At 42.1% G+C, this 16,423-nt stretch overlaps 3 protein-coding genes across 5 annotated transcripts; 2 read left to right on the top strand and 1 right to left on the bottom strand.

Annotated features, from left to right (window-relative positions):
• Positions 1-653: 653 nt before the first annotated feature.
• Positions 654-5,919, top strand: LOC124669882 (calmodulin-binding receptor-like cytoplasmic kinase 3; the record flags this gene model as incomplete). Its single annotated transcript, XM_047206417.1, is given in 7 exon segments — positions 654-816; positions 1,685-2,029; positions 2,171-2,424; positions 3,289-3,454; positions 3,532-3,621; positions 4,504-4,793; positions 5,389-5,919. Coding segments are annotated over 6 exon segments (1,143 nt in total). The 3' UTR covers positions 5,611-5,919.
• Positions 5,920-6,049: 130 nt separating this feature from the next.
• Positions 6,050-9,591, bottom strand: LOC124677610 (dol-P-Glc:Glc(2)Man(9)GlcNAc(2)-PP-Dol alpha-1,2-glucosyltransferase). Of its 2 annotated transcripts, XM_047213580.1 has the most exons (8): positions 9,307-9,591; positions 8,797-8,885; positions 8,389-8,722; positions 7,884-8,145; positions 7,399-7,536; positions 7,084-7,288; positions 6,692-6,834; positions 6,050-6,600 (listed from the first exon to the last, which is right to left on the bottom strand). In XM_047213580.1, exons 1-8 carry the CDS (start codon positions 9,394-9,396, stop codon positions 6,341-6,343), a joined length of 1,521 nt encoding a protein of 506 aa, XP_047069536.1. In that variant the 5' UTR covers positions 9,397-9,591; the 3' UTR covers positions 6,050-6,340. The 2 variants fall into 2 exon arrangements, with proteins under 2 accessions (XP_047069536.1, XP_047069537.1); XM_047213581.1 differs by lacking the exon at positions 9,307-9,591 and having other exon boundaries at positions 8,389-8,664; positions 8,797-8,883.
• A 176-nt stretch (positions 9,592-9,767) lies between these two features.
• On the top strand, positions 9,768-12,608 carry LOC124674356 (trafficking protein particle complex subunit 2-like). 2 transcript variants are annotated; one of them, XM_047210393.1, is made up of 6 exons: positions 9,768-9,860; positions 10,712-10,829; positions 11,270-11,355; positions 11,520-11,581; positions 11,677-11,762; positions 12,166-12,608. In XM_047210393.1, exons 2-6 carry the CDS (start codon positions 10,749-10,751, stop codon positions 12,256-12,258), a joined length of 408 nt encoding a protein of 135 aa, XP_047066349.1. In that variant the 5' UTR covers positions 9,768-9,860; positions 10,712-10,748; the 3' UTR covers positions 12,259-12,608. The 2 variants fall into 2 exon arrangements, with proteins under 2 accessions (XP_047066349.1, XP_047066350.1); XM_047210394.1 differs by having other exon boundaries at positions 9,816-9,860; positions 10,723-10,829.
• The last annotated feature ends 3,815 nt before the right edge of the window (positions 12,609-16,423 follow it).

Raw genomic sequence — 16,423 nt, 5'->3', positions numbered from 1 at the left:
CGACGAATCCATCCATTGATATGTGCATCTCTTTTCCCTTCTATTTGCATTTTTGTGTGAGTTGAGTTTGATCCGATCCGTGGGTTCATTCTGTCATGAGTATTTCGGTTCAATTATTTTTTTGTTTGAAATGGTCAAACGGTGAATGGAGCTCTATTTTGTTTGGTGATCTTGATATTCAAAAATGTCAAATAAATCATGATTTTAATCTTAAGTTTCATGCTCTATGCAATTTGGCTGTTCTCGATCCTCGATTCCAGATCCAGCTCATGGCAATACCATGATCAACCCGTCCGACACCTAAAACGTGACGGAGGGGGTATCTTAGCCCCAGGGTTTGCACAAAATGGGTGGCGGAGTAAATGCGAGATCTGGCCGTCCGTACACGATCTAGTGGTTCATAACTAAAATTTTTAGATTTTCAGGAACAAGTCCATTTTCACCTGATATGCTCCCGCTGACACACCTACCAGCAAGCAAGTTGTTGCCACACAATAACAAGAACAATATCCCGCGTGTCCGCGTCGTTTACCAGTCGTCGTCCCACTCCTCCCCTCCAACCTCAAGTCGTCGGTCTTGTCTCGGCGGCCTCTCCCTCTCCCTCTCCCTCCGGTGTGGTCTCCATCCCGCACACGGTTTCCACCTGCCCGAAGATCCGATCAAACCCAAGGCATAAATTTCTTATCCTGCTCTCTCGGGCGCCTCCTTCCTCGCCATTTCCGCGTCAACTTTCCCCCCTGATCCTCCTTGGTTAGGTGGGTTCTTGTGCGGCGGAGCATTAAGCGTGCGGCGGCGGCGGCGAGCTCTTTTCCTCCGGTGAGTCCTCGCTCCCTTCCTCCTTGCAGCTCCCGCCCTCCCGGAGCTGACTGGGTCTCCACGCTTTACTTCTTGCTTCCGTCGCAGCGTCGCGTGATTCTGAAATGAAACTCGCTGTGGGACTAGACTTCCTAAAGCCCAAGTTTTGTTGATATCAGTAGCAGGGGATCCCTGCAGGCTGTAGGGTTTGCTAATTGGCTATGCTTGTTGTAGCTCGTGATCGATTGTCAGCTATTGGCTATGCTTGTTGTACCTCGTGATCGATTGTCAGCGCACAAATGGCTAAATATGTCTCTCAGTCTCTCTCATGGCTTGCTAGTTCGGTCGGTCGGTACAATTCTGTCTGCATAGCGTGATTTTGTCTTGTTTGCACGCATTGTCCAGTAAGCTTCCTTCTTACTATAAATATATGCAGAAACTCGTGTGTCTTTTGTTGGACTCCATATGAATGGATGTTTTGGGCTGGCATATGCCAATTTTCCTTTCCCGGACAAGCAGCCATCTTTGATGATTAAATATAATTTGGAGCCTTTGGTTTATTCAGTTGATAGGGTAGAATAACAGGCCTGTTTACAGTTGAACTTCTTTAGAGACTAGTTGGACAATTATTACAATGATGATAAACATATGTTCTATTCATTTGTGTTTTGAGTTTTGACTGCACATGGAGCAGATGAGTAGCACCTTTTCTGGCTGAACAGTGTGGGCTCCAAAAATCAAATTTTTTATTGCCTACTGAATTTGCGTAGCCTCACAAGTTACAGTCATATCACCGCTCGTCCTGTAGCTATTCTTTTAGTCATTCATTCATCCTAATTCGTACTAAATTAAATTTCTTACGCTTTTGCTGTTTGCATTGTACTATCAGAAGAGAAAAGAGGACACCTTTTGCTCTAAAGTGACTGAGGTTTGGGCTTTGGAGAAATTATTTGGAGAACCCATGCTCTGAAGTGAGATATATTTGGACAACTTTGGCTCTGAAGTGAGATAAGTCTGGAGGCATTTTTTCTACCCAGAAATGTGCTAATCTGGGACATCAAATAAAAATGAGGACATCGAAATCCTTTATAGGAGGATTGGAGAGATAACGTGATGGTAACTACTACAACTGCAGGAATGTTTCTTGTGTGTTTTGATGCCTTGTGCCCCTGTTTTGGCTCGAAAAAGAATGATGGAAGTGAAGATCCTGTTCTTTCAAAAGAGACAAATTCATGTAAGTGGGAATGACGAATTTTCATTCATGGGTGATGAAACCTGTTAACACACTCAAGAAATGCCTAACTTGTGTGTTCGGATGAAATTGCGTATAAACTACATTTCCAACCATTTGACATTTTTACCCTTATTTTTGCAGTTAGGTCTTCTGAAATGAGGTCAATGTCTGACAGAATTCCCGGAAGCCCTCTTCGAGTACCTGCAAGTCCATCTAGATTTTCACTATCTTCACAGCCAAGTAGAAATGATCCCCTAAACCTAAGTCTTGAACAAGTTATTAAATTGACACGTAACTTTTCGCCGGCATTGATGATTGGAGAAAGTTACTTCGGAAAGGCCTACAGAGCGGAGCTGCAAGATGGCTTTTTTGTAGCTATTAAAAGGGCAAGAAAGGTACTAGCTTATTTTTTCGGCAGTACAAGAGGCTTACATAAGTACAATGACTAAACTATGGTCATATATTTGGTTGATTTAATTTCATGCTATCAGGTTTAATTAGATAAGACACTTCATAGTGTTTAGAAGTCCTATTTGGTTGGAACTTTTTTAGATCATTTGATGAGCCATTTTGTAGCTATTAAAAGGGCAAGAAAGGTAGTTTTCTTTTTTTCGCCAGTACAAAAGAGATCTGCATAAGTACAATGACTTTTTTAGTGAAAACTCAAAAGACTTTTTGTGTTTCATTTCATTGAAAAGATAGAGTTTTACAATCCTCCTAGGAGGCATGGTACAACAGAGTTACAGGTATTTGTGGACATCCCAGGTTGATGGCATGACTACCAGTAGACCTTTGGCGCCAGCCCTGGCCCAAAGGGCAGCCTCATCTTTGATTCTTTAATTCCACACTACCAGGTTTAATTAGACAAGACACTTCATAATGTTTAGAAGTCCTATTTGCCTGGACCTTTTCTAGACCGTTTGCTGAGATTAGCATCTATTGTTTGCTCTCTTTTGAGTGGAATCAACAAAGAGCAACACAGTGGCTAATGCAGGTTTATTTAGACCCAGTTGTCAATCCATATGTGTGTAGATTGAGAAGAATCACAGGGTGATGTATCAATAAAGCATGCGTTCGCGTTGCATTCTTTGTTCCAGTAGTTGTGGACAATTGTTACATATTTTGTGTAAGCCTGTGCTCATTAGTTGGACTTCCGTTTTTTCTGTGCAATCCCGATACTTGATAAACATTGGGTACCTTCACTTCTCTTACTCCAGTTTAAATTGTGATTCTGATAGGGGTTTTGTTTTTCCTTCCAGGAACATTTCGCTTCTTTACACGCAGAGTTCAAAAATGAAATTGCCCTGCTAAAGAAGATTGAACACAGGAATTTGGTACAGTTACTTGGTTATATTGACAAAGGGAATGAACGAATTGTCATTACTGAGTTTGTTTCAAATGGCACTCTTAGGGATCATTTGGATGGTATGCTGCAAACCATAATGCTACTTTGTTCTATTCCGTCCCTAAATGAATAGTAACAGATTTAGATAATCTTTCAGGACACCATGGGCTAATATTGGGCTTCAGTCAGCGGCTTGAAATAGCCATAGATGTTGCCCACGGATTAACTTATCTGCATCTATATGCTGGTACACCTCTGCCTACATGTTTTCATCTGTTGAGCATTTAACAGTTCAATAAACAGTAATTAAAAAGTCCAATTTTACATTATGATCCAAGTAAGTCACACAATTTAGTAATTGGCCACAGCAGTAACGAAACACATTAAGTAGTAATATTCTAACTGCACTAAAGGTTGATCCTTTGGATCATAACTTCTTGAGTACTTGTTATCTGCACAAAATGCAGGAATAGAAAAAACGTAGGATTAGTATCATGCCATCTTGAACGCTATAGGATTGAAAGGATGTTTGATTGATCATAGAAAATTACTCCCAGGAGGTTGGAGTCAGTGGAAATTTCCTACGAAATGTAGTGCAGATGAATCCCTAGAAAGATGTGAATTGATTGAAATTCTATGAATCAAAAAACCCACATAGGAAAAAATCCTAAGGATTAAAGAGGCCCTTATTTGGGATTTTTTGGCCCTTTATTGATATGTAAAGCGTTTTTATTAAGTGAGCCTATTTTTTTAAAATAACATGCAAAAGTATTTCACGTATTTTCATTTAAAAGCAAGTACAATAGTTATGGTTTGAGGTTATGCTCATTAAGGACAACACTCCTCATGACATGCACACAATCCTAATTCGCACACATGACCTAGATTTTAAGTTAAGTAAGTCACAAGGATCAGCTATGTGACTTGATTTCTTCTGTGTCTTCCAAATAAGGAAAGATCCGAACTAACTCCACGGATAGGCAACTTTTTTTTTGCAATATTTGTGTTCTTAGTATTTTAGTGAAATGGTGTGGATCTATAGCTAAGCAGAGAGATTATATTTGATCATTCCTGCTGGCAATTTGCATATGTCTTCTCTTAAATTATGTTGCAATGTTATGCTTTTTAGAGAAACCCATAATACACCGGGATGTGAAGTCATCAAACATTCTACTAACTGAAGGCTTCAGGGCGAAAGTAGCCGACTTCGGATTTGCAAGAACTGGTTCTTCAGAGCAGTCAGAGATACAGACTGACGTGAAAGGAACGGCTGGCTATGTAGATCCAGAGTATCTACGGACAAACTATCTGACAGTCAAGAGTGATGTGTACTCTTACGGTATGTTGCTCCTGGAAATCCTTTCAGGCCGTCGTCCTATTGAGGTGAAAAGGCCAAGAGAAAAGATTACTGTGCGATGGGTGCGTTTGCTCTCCTATTCTTGTGTTCACATCATTTCAGTCGTTGGCATCTTGTCTAATATTTTTATCAGCTAAAGTAGTTTAGCTTTGTTATGAATTGGGTAATGTTGGTCAAGGTCTCCCTCTAGTACTACTCAGTTGACATGAGTAAACCGATTTAGAAGAACCTTGGCACTCTGCAGAAGCCAGGCTTTAAACATGGGTTTCTTGAGCATCAGTGTCTCTACCCAAGGATTTGACAAACACAAATAGAAATGAAGTACTCAATGGCAATACAGTGTCAGAGAGAACTTCAGAAGATAATATAAGAATTCGTTCTTTAATCCTTTGTTTGGTTCAATTCATTGCACCCTCATGCTCATGTATACTTCTGTTTGTTCTTTCGTGTGGGCATGTGATGTGCTTATATATACCTGTGTATGATGATGGACAATGTGATATTTTGTTACAAGTTGATCCATACTATGTCGAATGTTAGATATTTATCCGGAACTCATTATAAATGTACTCGGAATAGTTCCATGAAATTGAAAACACACATGAGTAGTCATTAGGCTATTTATCCCATCTGAGTGTCGTAATGCTTTTGATGCAGGCATTCGAGAAATATAACCGAGGGGATATTCAGGAAATAATGGATCCAATGCTAACCGAATCAGTAAACGAAGATATACTGACAAAGATTTTTGATGTAATGTTCCAATGTGTTGCTCCTACTCGTGCTGACAGGCCACAGATGAAGGAAGTTGTCGAGAAACTCTGGAAGATCCGAAGGGATTACGCGAAGACCCAAAGCAGAGGAGAAGTTAACCTTTAAACCATCTGGTACTGGGTTACATGCCTACAGTCTGCTGCCTTTTATTTTTACAGCTGAACTCAGTTCTTGTTAAGGCTGAACATTGGCGCTCATTTTTGCGATTACGGAACAGCTGAAATCTGTACAGGGTTGCAACACTATTGATGTATACTATTGTATATCTAGGTGTATTCATGTTTAAGCGATAAATGTAGTGTACACCCCTAGAATTGACGATTTCTGTGGATGGCTGTTAGCCAGTTCAACGTTTTCAGTGATATGTGCCCTCAAGGAAGTGCAATGGTATTAGACCACAGTACAGCTTTTGTGCGTGATCCTTGAAACTTGCAGGACCTTTTTTTTTTTTTTTTTTTTTTTTTTTTTTGCGAAACAAACTTGCAGGACTTTGAAAAGGGGGTGTTGCACACCCAGGAACTTAACAATGCCAATTCACAGTAGGTAAATCTGCGACATCAACTCTTCATTTCTTCAAAGAATGGTTCAAATATAACAAGGTTACATCTGAGTAGGCATCTTCTACTTGCCTAAAGACTTGTAAGAACCCTCTAGTTTACAGAGAAACTGACCAAAAAATAGAAACTGGCCAAAAAATATCACATGGAGCTCAGGTTCTGGTTTCTTCGGTTCTGTTATCACTTATCAATAAGCTGGGGCGGCCATGCTTAACCTTTGTGTTTGTGGCAGCTACTGAACACTGGAGCTTACCTCTTGTCAAGCTCCTCAATCTAACCTACCAAATAAACCTTTGTGTTCCCATCTCATGCTCCCAGTGGAATGGTTTGAACAGAAACATCACCAAAGTACACAAATCAGCAGCAGTATAGGCAGACCCCAAAGCAAGCAATCTGCAATTACCAATTACTGGGGAATTGAGAACCACTATGACCAACGGGATTGTGTAGTACCGAAATTCAACCAACGGAGCAGGCACAAGAACTAGGGCAACTGCGAAAACAAAGGACAACACCCAAACCCTTGTCTGTGATTTTCCTGCAAGATACAGAAAAAAAGGAAGAATCATTGTTTATTATACTTTTTCAAAAATAGCCAGCATCTTCTGAATTTAAAGGACAAAGTTTACCTAAGATGTTGATAACTGAAAACCATGAGTACACATAAATTGGGATCAAAATGTATTTCATCATCCAGTGAGCTTGGATGACCTTCCTCCAGATATAGAAGGTGTAGTGTCTATTGTCAGCAAGAAGATACGGATGGGCAATACTGCACCAAAACATAGAAGAGGAAAATGGAATTAATGATGATGACATATATTTGACTGCTATTCTATTTCGGTACCTAAAGTGCAAGAATTCCAAACGAAAGTTTCTGTGCAGTTGCTTGCCATGTAGTTTCAGTTTTAATTTTAGCAAAATGGTGAGCCGGCACTATCACAAACCTCTATGCTTTCTGGTTTTAACAGTTTTATACTTGGAGCAAACTAAACACAGAAGAGGTGTTCAGATAACATACCTGAAGAAATGTACGGCCACGAAGCTTAAACCAAGAGCCACCAGCATTGCCAGAGAACTAGACGTTTTGTTCTTAGCACACCAACGGAATAACTCTGACACTCGTCTGGGAGTAAAATGCAAGGGTAGGAGGGCAGCAGCTGACACTAGACCGAAGTACAAAAACTGCGCAAAATGTGGTGAAACAACATGAGCTTCCTTAGCACCTGCGTCACACAAAGCAAGGGATCATGATTAGCAAACTATAAATTCCTTAATGACCTGCTAAGCCCAATGAAATACGCAAAATAATGAGCAGCTAAACGTAAAGATTTACCTAGTACTATGCCACCGTTCCAGAATATAAATGCTACAAATACCACCAGAACTATTGCAAATGGTGTAAAATTCAATAAAACTTTAGACTTCGAATTCCATAACTTGAAGCTGATATCCAATACTTCCTCGATAAAACCTGCATATTACTCATAATGTTGGATATGGTGTAAAAAGGATGGCAGGCAAAAATGGAGGTCAGATGATCTTGCTAGAATTTTCACCTTTGAACAAATGGTCATTTATCATATTCAGAATTATACCACATATAAACGACAAGGTTTCTAGTGCTTAAATAAAGTAAAAAAAATCAAGCATATCATAAAAATAATTGTTTTACATGTCACAATCTTTGGAAGAAAATTTAAATTATTTTGCAAATTGCAACACTGATTGCAAAACGATATTAAGCATGTCATTTAACAAATCCAAAAGGGGAGCGGAAAGCATGCAGTAGAATATGAAAATTCTTTAGGGCATACTTACTGATATGCAAATTAGTAGATCCAGAAACAACTCTCCTCGGACTTATGGAACTATTAGTTCGCCGTCTTCTCAAACCTGGAGCACTGGCTGTGTTATCCCTGTCTAACACTTCTGTGCTTGAATTATCAGTTAATCTACTGTTCTTGTGAGACACATAGTCACTAACGGGAAGATCTTGCACATATGTAATGGCACCATTGGCAGCAAAAAATAACATCCATATTATATTAGTCTGCCGGAAAAGTATTGAGATGGCACCAAACTGCAGGCAAAAAGGAATACACTTATTCATAATTGCAGGATGTATATAATAAAAGACTGTGAAGTACATTAAGGAGCTATCAAGTACACTATGGATAATTGTTACAAATGTGTGACTGGTTACAAATCAACAAGCTAAAAGATTCTGGTGTGAACACAACAAATAAACAAACAATGTATTTGTTCCCACAAAACACAACTTTATCTCACCAAAATCTATGAAGCACTTAGTTCAAATACTCACCATTGAACTAACCCAAAACCGTTTCTTCAAGCAGAACAGGTACATCGCAAGAACTGCGGCCAATGATGCAACATCAGTATAATAGAGAAAGGTAAAGAACCAGTGAACAGGATACAACGCTACAAGGCTAGCATAGGCAGTTGCCTTCGTCTTGCCGATCCCTGGCTTGATACACAGAAGCAGGTCATGGACAAGAACACCGCAGACCATTGCCATTATAACATTAGTTGACCGGAGAAGTGCTGTGGTGCAAAGTGGGTCAAATGCCTCTGCTACCTTAATAGCCCATGCACCCGGGAACAAAGAAGCAAGATATGCCAGGGAAATGTAGTACCTACAAAATTGCAGAGAGCGGTCCATCACAAGGCAAATTTGAGGTTGATGCGACGAGGAGTTGTGGAAACTCACAGGCCAGGAGGGGTGGTGATCATGGGATCCCACACTAAGAATTCTCCGCGGCAATAGCGCTGCGCCTGGGGAACATGGAAGATCTCATCCTAAACAGAAAAGTAAAGTGGCAGTGAATACGTTATCATGATTTATTTGGAAGCATTTGGTGGTGTCAACAGTTTCAGAACGAGAGAATACAGCAAATTAGACAAATGAAGAAATCTTAAACATCCTGCAAAAGCTCTAAATGTAGATAGCTATAACTCATGAACTCCTATGCAAACCAGACACTAATGCTGTCACATGAAAATAGATAGTTGACACATCTATGCAAATGGTCCACCAATCTCCCTTTCGTATAAGCAAATATGGGTCCACGAAATTCCATTGCAATTGCAGACCCGATTTCTAACGCATGAAGATACTTAAATTCCGCACCGTACATCATCAGCATCTAAAGCAAGTGACATGACTAGCTCCAAAGCTTATCTGACTAGTTGAGAAGCATAACCGGGGAGGATGGCTCACCATGTAGGGATCAGGAACGACGGAGTTGACCAAAGCGGCTACGGGGACCGCCCACGCGGCCACCGCGGCGGCGACGGCCAGTCTCCCCATCCCCCGAGACGGGGCTCTCAACTTCGGAAAACCCCACTTCAGATCCAGCTCAGCGCTCAGGACTCAGGATCACAACGCTCATCACACGAATCCTCAAGAGGTTGTCAGTCGTCAGAGGCAATACGGATGGCAGAACGGCACGGCGCTGCGTCGGGAGCGGGTTCGCCGGCGACGCGATACGCTTCTACCCTGCAGGTGCCGGCGTCTCGCCGGAGGTCTCGGCCTCTCGGGCTAAACTGGTGGCGCTTTGGGCCAAAGTACGTAACTTGCCGGCCCATTAGTGCGATTGTCCAGCTCACCAGCCCGGCAGCCCCCAACTATAGCACAGAAAACGGGAAAGAGACCGAGGTCTGGTTCGTTGCGGCGAGATCTCCTCCTCCTCTGGCGCCGATCTCTACCACGAAGACGCCGGCGGGCGGCCCCGGCGACCGGAGAATCAGGGGTCTTCCACCCCCCTCCTCCCCGTGAGCATCCCGTACTCTCCTCCTCCATCTCGAGTTAATTTACTTCATTTAATCAGCAGCAGTGAGCGGATACAAGAGAAAGCTTTCTTTCGTTTTAGTTTGGGGTAGTTTCTTTGTGCGGGTGGAATCGGTTCATAAATTGGCGTGAATTGGAGAGAGCTCGCGCAAAGGCTCAGCAAAGAAGTGGCCGACTGCCTGACGAATCATACTCCGCGAGGCCCGAGTTGGAGGAGGAGAAGTCTCAGTAGCTAAACGCTTTGAGAGGATGGCTATTAATAGTTATATTATGTTATTCTACTCTGCAAATTGCTGACATTTTAGTACTGTAACAGAACTAGGTAAATCTGTGAATGTGAACCTTTTTGATATCGTGTTTCCACACACACCGCAATCTCTACCATCTATGTAAATCGGAGTTATTTTAACTAAAGTACGATTTTTAACACAAAACAACCTGTTTCTGAACACTAGTTTACGGAGTTTTTAATACAAAGGCAGCTTGATGAAGAACAGAAACAGTCTTAACTGAAATGCATTAGCAATTAGTGGACATAAATGAGATGATATAGGGTTGCGGTTAAAGTAATTCGGAGCAACAGAAGACATGCACATCAGTTACTGATAAGACGTACAGCGTGCATAAGGATATGCCAATAATGTGGAAAACATTTTAGGTCTATCAGGCTTGGGCAGATCCTGATGAACCGATCACACCTATTTCTGAATACTAATGTTATTCTTGGGGAACTACACTAGCGGTGCATTTTTTCTTCCTGATGATTAGTTTCTATGTTCAAGAACATTCCCTCTGAACTATCAAACTGAGTTTTTTTTTTTGCAACATATTGAAGATTGCTATCAGAGTGAAACTAGTCAGTGTTGGTGGAAATGGCGAGCACAGCATGCTTTGTGATTGTAAGTAAGAACGACATCCCAATCTACGAGGCAGAAGTTGGATCCGCACCCAAAGTATGTGGCTTGGTCTCCATTTCCTCTCTATCTAATATTTCCTTCTTACCACAATATGAGTCATTTGACTTATGATGTAATCCAGTAGAAATGTCTTCCAGATATTAAAAATGTAAATAGTTAATAGAACAACATAATCATGTTGTATCATGCTCATGATTTTTATCTCCTACATACAGAAATCTATAAGAGATAGCAATTATGTAGTTCTGTGAATTGTTTTCTTATTTAGTTGACAGTGTTGCAGGTTTTTTCTTTGCCTCCCTATATCCATGGTTTTTTCTCATCCTCTATGGCTGATGACTTTAATATAATGCGCCAACTGGTCAAATTTCAGTATTCCGTACAGATTAAAGAATTCCTATGCAATAGCATTAATTTATAATATGCAATTATACTAATTTGATGTCTAATCTTCTCACGTTTACTTTCCCTGTCAGAAAGAAGATCTAGCTTATCACCACCAGTTCATCCTACATGCTGCACTAGATGTTGTTCAGGACCTAGCATGGACCACAAATGCAATGTGAGGATCTATTGGTTATACATTTTTCTGTAGGATACACTCAAGAAATCTTGTGTGATTGGATGCATGCTAAAATACCACAGCCAAAAAATATTCATTATCATACAATTTTATATTATTTACCTCTCAGTTAATCCTTTCTACATTTTTTGTTGTTTTGTCAGGTTCCTGAGATCGGTTGATAGATTTAATGACCTTGTGGTGTCTGTTTATGTAACTGCCGGTCATATCCTTTAAAGCGGCTATCACATTATTTTCATATACTATTTAAAGTCTCAACCATTGCAATACTATTGATTTCCTTAACTGCAAGTATGACACATACTAGATTCATGCTGCTTCATGATTCACGTAGCGAGGATGGAATAAAAAGCTTTTTCCAAGAGGTTCATGAACTTTACATCAAGGTAAGATGATTGTTGTTCCGTTTACAATCTGTAGAACCCTGTAGCATGTCACATTTTTTATATGGTTGGGCGCTCAATTAAGTCTAAATCATGTACATCAGACACTGTGGTGAAAACAATTTTTCACATCGGTTTTATTACATGATGCTGTTCTTTTATCAGTATGCTCTGTCAGTGTCAAGGCAATGCTCTCTCCTTTGTAAATAGGCCACTGATGGGTGCCCGATATGGGTCTCAATACTGAATGGGGCTGCTTTTGAGCCCCATAACTTGCAAAGTTGCTTGCTGGTGCAGAATTGTGCACAATTTCCAGAATAGGTCATGACAAGTGTCGTTGTAGAAAGAAGATCCTACATCTACCAATCACTTTTGATATGATACTTAGAAATGCTTTGTTGTGCAGATATTCCTCAACCCTCTCTACCTGCCCGGCTCTCGCATCGCGTCCTCTCACTTCGACACAAAGGTCAGGGCCCTCGCAAGGAAGTATCTCTAGTGCCCTCGGTCATGGAGCTTCGCGTCATTCTGCGGAAGCAGGCCGGCAGAAGCACCCCACACTTTGTTTCAGCCTGTTTCGTTTCCTGCCTGTCACACACATGCTATGCAGGTGGCATAAGTTAGAGTATACCCTTTTTTTCTTGCTTGGGACTACTATGCCTGTAATGCTAGTGAAATCATGAGTTGTGAGAAGTTACTCCCAGCTGTCTGCCCCAAAATCTGGTGAATTGACTTGAATGGACCGTGCTGTGCTGTACTACATGGCAAATCTGTGTAATCTCCGCATTGATAGCATGTAAAGCACATTCTACCGATTTCCTATTATCCTCTGTCCTGTTACTTGGCCAAGTTGATGACACCTTTTTGCTGTGCATCTATGATCGATCTTACCTCCCTCCACTCCACCATCGCTGTTGTATGCTGTGACCCGTATGCACTAGGCCCAAAAGGTCTCAGGATACGGTACGCTAAACCCTTCTGAAGTGCAGGGGCGTGAGATCTTGACGACAGGTACCCACTGCGGTAAAGAGGTCGAAGTTATGTATGTGGTCACTTGTTTTCCTTGACCACTCCCCGTCAAGATCGGAACATGCATGTCACACACACCAGCCACCCAGCTAGCTAGCTGTTTCCAGCACCGTGCCGGCAATCCTCTCAGCGTACGTACAACACGAGAACAGTAAGCCGATAGCATCGATGGAGGTCGAGCGAGACGTGTGCGGTGTGGTGCGTGCAGTTCTGCCAGTAGACTGAAGAGGGGATCGATCTTGAGGCCAGTGTTTCGATGGGAGCACATGGTATCTGACGAGCTGAATCTACCTCTCCACTTGGTCCGAGCTTATCACAAGTGCATATACTGTTAGTAATTTTCTAAAGTTAGCTAGACACCAGAAAAGGTCCAAGAGGATAAGAGGCCCTGTCCGGCCTAGCTTATCACCTGATGTCATCTCAGAGACTTGAATCACTTGCCAAGGATTAATTAGGCCTGATCGGGCTAACAGACAGGAAGATCCCAGAGTGCTGGCCAACCGCGATCTCGATCCTGTCACTACCAGGAATAACAAACAAGCTACCAAGCTACCAGGTAGTGGAGGCTCTCGGTGGGTGGCCAACGGCCGGCGTCGGTTTCCCGGCACAGTGCCTGCCATTCCGTGCCGTGCCTCGCTTTCTCGGAGGAGATCGCCGTCGATCTAGCCCGATGCGTACAGGCAAATATCTATCTATATCTAGCACTCGTATCTATCTTCCTCACCACGGACGACCGATTAGAGCTGGGTTAACACGGCATCCGTCCATCTTTTCTGGAGCGTTTGCACGTCGTGATCCTCAACGGTCGTGGTCGGGTTTCTTTTCTTAAGCGGCCAAGTGTGTGGCTTAGCTCCCGCTCTCGGTCGTTAGTCAACACGATGTCAGTCACTTAGTACAAGTTAGAACCCGATATATAACTCTTTCGTGCAGTGAATCATGATGGCTTTTGACAGATATGGCTAGAGCAGTACGCTTTCATATGTGGGAGATCTTACCGGCCAGGTACGAGCTCGGATCACCGGAAAAATGGACGGAGCTAGCCGGTGGTGGTGGTGGAAAGGAGAGCATTACGAGCGTACGTACGACGGCCAGCGCACTTTTCCAATCGTGTTTACATGCTGCGCGCGCTCCTTGCTGAAAACATGACCTTCTAGAAAGAACAAAGAAAAAAAGGGAAGAAGTTGGGCATGATCGACCACTCTTTTGGTACGCGTAGTTGGACATGACTTGCACCGAAGAAACGAGGACAGGCGCCGCGTTTCCTCTCGGACCAAAAATAAGTAGGCAGCTCTCACCGACGGCGCCCCCTCCAAAAGGCATTCCACGCGAGGCTCGAGATCTTGTCTTAAACCTAAACAAAAGCAAAGACCTTGTCAACTGTATGAAACTATGAAAGCATTGCCTAGTTTTCTTTTATCATACTGGTCTTTTACTTAGATTGGCTACATCATGCTATTCTACTCCATCCGTCCCGGTTCACAGGGCTCACATGAATTTGCACCGTGACGAAAGAAGCATTTGATTGGACGCTAAAAATCTTCTCAGCACTTGCCTCTCTCCAATCAGCTATCCTCGCTAATTAATAGGAATGCTAATAGACTTGCATGCACCCGCAACCCCACATGAAAAATCATTCGGTTTTAACACCATGTGTGCATGCACTGGTTGTTTCCACCAGCTTAAAAAAGAGAAAGAGAAAGGAGAGAGTAATTAGAGAGAGGTACTACTTTTAATTAAATGCATGCAAGCCTTAGTGGAAAGGTATTATGGGACAAATGTTTTTTCAGATTAGGCCCTGTGAACCGGGACAGAGGGAGTACATGGTATCAGCGCAAAGCGTTGGATAATTAGTTGAAGTACGAGTCAAACTTTTAATTGCATTTGCCATAGGCATTTAGGTTTTTTGGGGCTCCTTGCCTCTTTGGGCTTTGCGCCTTGTTACCGGTTCTCTGAACATTCTTGTACATATGATTTTCAATCAAATTAATATATTAATATCATGAAGATATCAATTACACCCAACCTCTGCAACAACGCAGTGACCTAATGACAATACAAATGCACATAGCTAAAAAGAAAGAGAATTAAAAAAAGAAAAAGTCCTAGTATAACAATCTATTTGTTATAGCAGTAGGTCAAACACCACCAAGACAGCACCAAAAATCCATCTTCTCCAAAAACGACGTTCCCAAGAAGAAAACAATGCACAATCACCTAGGAGAAAGGTCACGCTCTAGAAAACAATGCTTTCTACAAGGTTATTGCACTAGTGGAAAACAGGGCTTTTGTTCCGGGTTGTAAGAGCCTTTTGTCGCGGGTGGCCATCCGCGACAAAAGGGGCGCGATAAAAGGGTCTACCTTTTGTCGCGGGTCGCTTACCACCCACGACATACAGTCCACCACGTGGCAGGCGCGGGGCGCGCAGGGGACAGGCCCTTTTGTCGCGGGCGGTATTACCACCCGCGACAAAAGGCCCTCTACGTGGCGCGCGCATAACACTGCTGCTTTAGGGTTTGAGGGGTGCAGCACACCCCCCCCCCCCGCCACCGACCCCCTTTTATTTCATTTTTCATTCGAAAATAAAAGTTGCATATATTTGTACGCTACTAGAAGTGGTACACGGGTCATTCATTATATATATATATATATATATATATATATATATATATATATATATATATATATATAGATCGATCAAACAAATATTGGAAGCAAAAGTCGATTCCCCTTACACATATTCATAGATTCCCTATATATACATGGAGCTCACGATCGACAAGCGGTACTAACGACCGTCTATTTGGAGGTAGAGCATCTATTTGGACTAAACAAGCCTTTGTTGTTTATTACTTCTCTAACCAAAAGTCCCCAGTTCCTCCGCGATTCCTAGTAGGTGTTCCTTTGGTTGGAGTTTGTCCCGCATGAAGTTGACCTATATACGAAAATGAGATGAGTATGACTATATCAATCTTGATAACGAAATATTGATGATAATAAATAAAGTTGTGAATGTTATTGCTTACGTCAAATTTATTTTTGTTCAGCTTCTCAGTGGTTAATATGCGAATGGACTCACAAACGTAGTATCCACATAGATTCGTCCCTTGTGGCTGCTGGGGGCACGGTACAGGAGTAAATGTTAGCTTCTCTGCCCAGGTAACCTCCTTATGATGAGTCTTGAAAGCTCTCCAAGCCCTGCCAGGCAAAAGAATGATTGAATGAGTGGATAATTAATTGATATCTCACGAAAGATAAAGTGCGGCGATGAAGGAAATGTTATCACCGGAATTTGACCAAGTCAGAGGTGGGCCGCGATCAAGATGGGTTTTGAGATTATATACTGAAGAAGTACGTGAATCGGCCTTATATGCGAAGTTGGGCTAAATTGCCCATGTATCTGTAATATAGTAGATCGCATCTTAGATAGAGTTTCACTCGTGCACGGTGGGGATTATTCCCACGTTAGAAAGTCCCCCGGACTATAAATATGTATCTAGGGTTTATGGAATAAACAACAACCAACGTTCAACCAAACAAATCAATCTCGGCGCATCGCCAACTCCTTCGTCTCGAGGGTTTCTACCGGTAAGCAACATGCTGCCTAGATCGCATCTTGCGATCTAGGCAGCACAAGC

Source organism: Lolium rigidum, chromosome 7 (assembly GCF_022539505.1).
Source record: "Lolium rigidum isolate FL_2022 chromosome 7, APGP_CSIRO_Lrig_0.1, whole genome shotgun sequence".
In the NCBI taxonomy this organism is placed as follows: domain Eukaryota; kingdom Viridiplantae; phylum Streptophyta; class Magnoliopsida; order Poales; family Poaceae; genus Lolium; species Lolium rigidum.
The sequence above is the reverse complement of the archived record's forward strand: the minus strand, read 5'-3'. Positions and strand labels throughout refer to the sequence as shown.

Coding starts and splice junctions, on each gene's coding strand:
- LOC124677610 (XM_047213580.1), bottom strand. CDS start 9,396: ATGGGGAGACTGGCCGTCGCCGCCGCGGTGGCCGCGTGGGCGGTCCCC. Junction 8,146..8,388: donor GGTTTTGGGTTAGTTCAATG/GTGAGTATTTGA, acceptor TTTTGCCTGCAG/TTTGGTGCCATCTCAATACT. Junction 6,601..6,691: donor TTCAGTTATCAACATCTTAG/GTAAACTTTGTC, acceptor TGTATCTTGCAG/GAAAATCACAGACAAGGGTT.
- LOC124674356 (XM_047210393.1), top strand. CDS start 10,749: ATGGCGAGCACAGCATGCTTTGTGATTGTAAGTAAGAACGACATCCCA. Junction 11,582..11,676: donor TGTTTATGTAACTGCCGGTC/ATATCCTTTAAA, acceptor CAAGTATGACAC/ATACTAGATTCATGCTGCTT. Junction 11,763..12,165: donor TTCATGAACTTTACATCAAG/GTAAGATGATTG, acceptor TTTGTTGTGCAG/ATATTCCTCAACCCTCTCTA.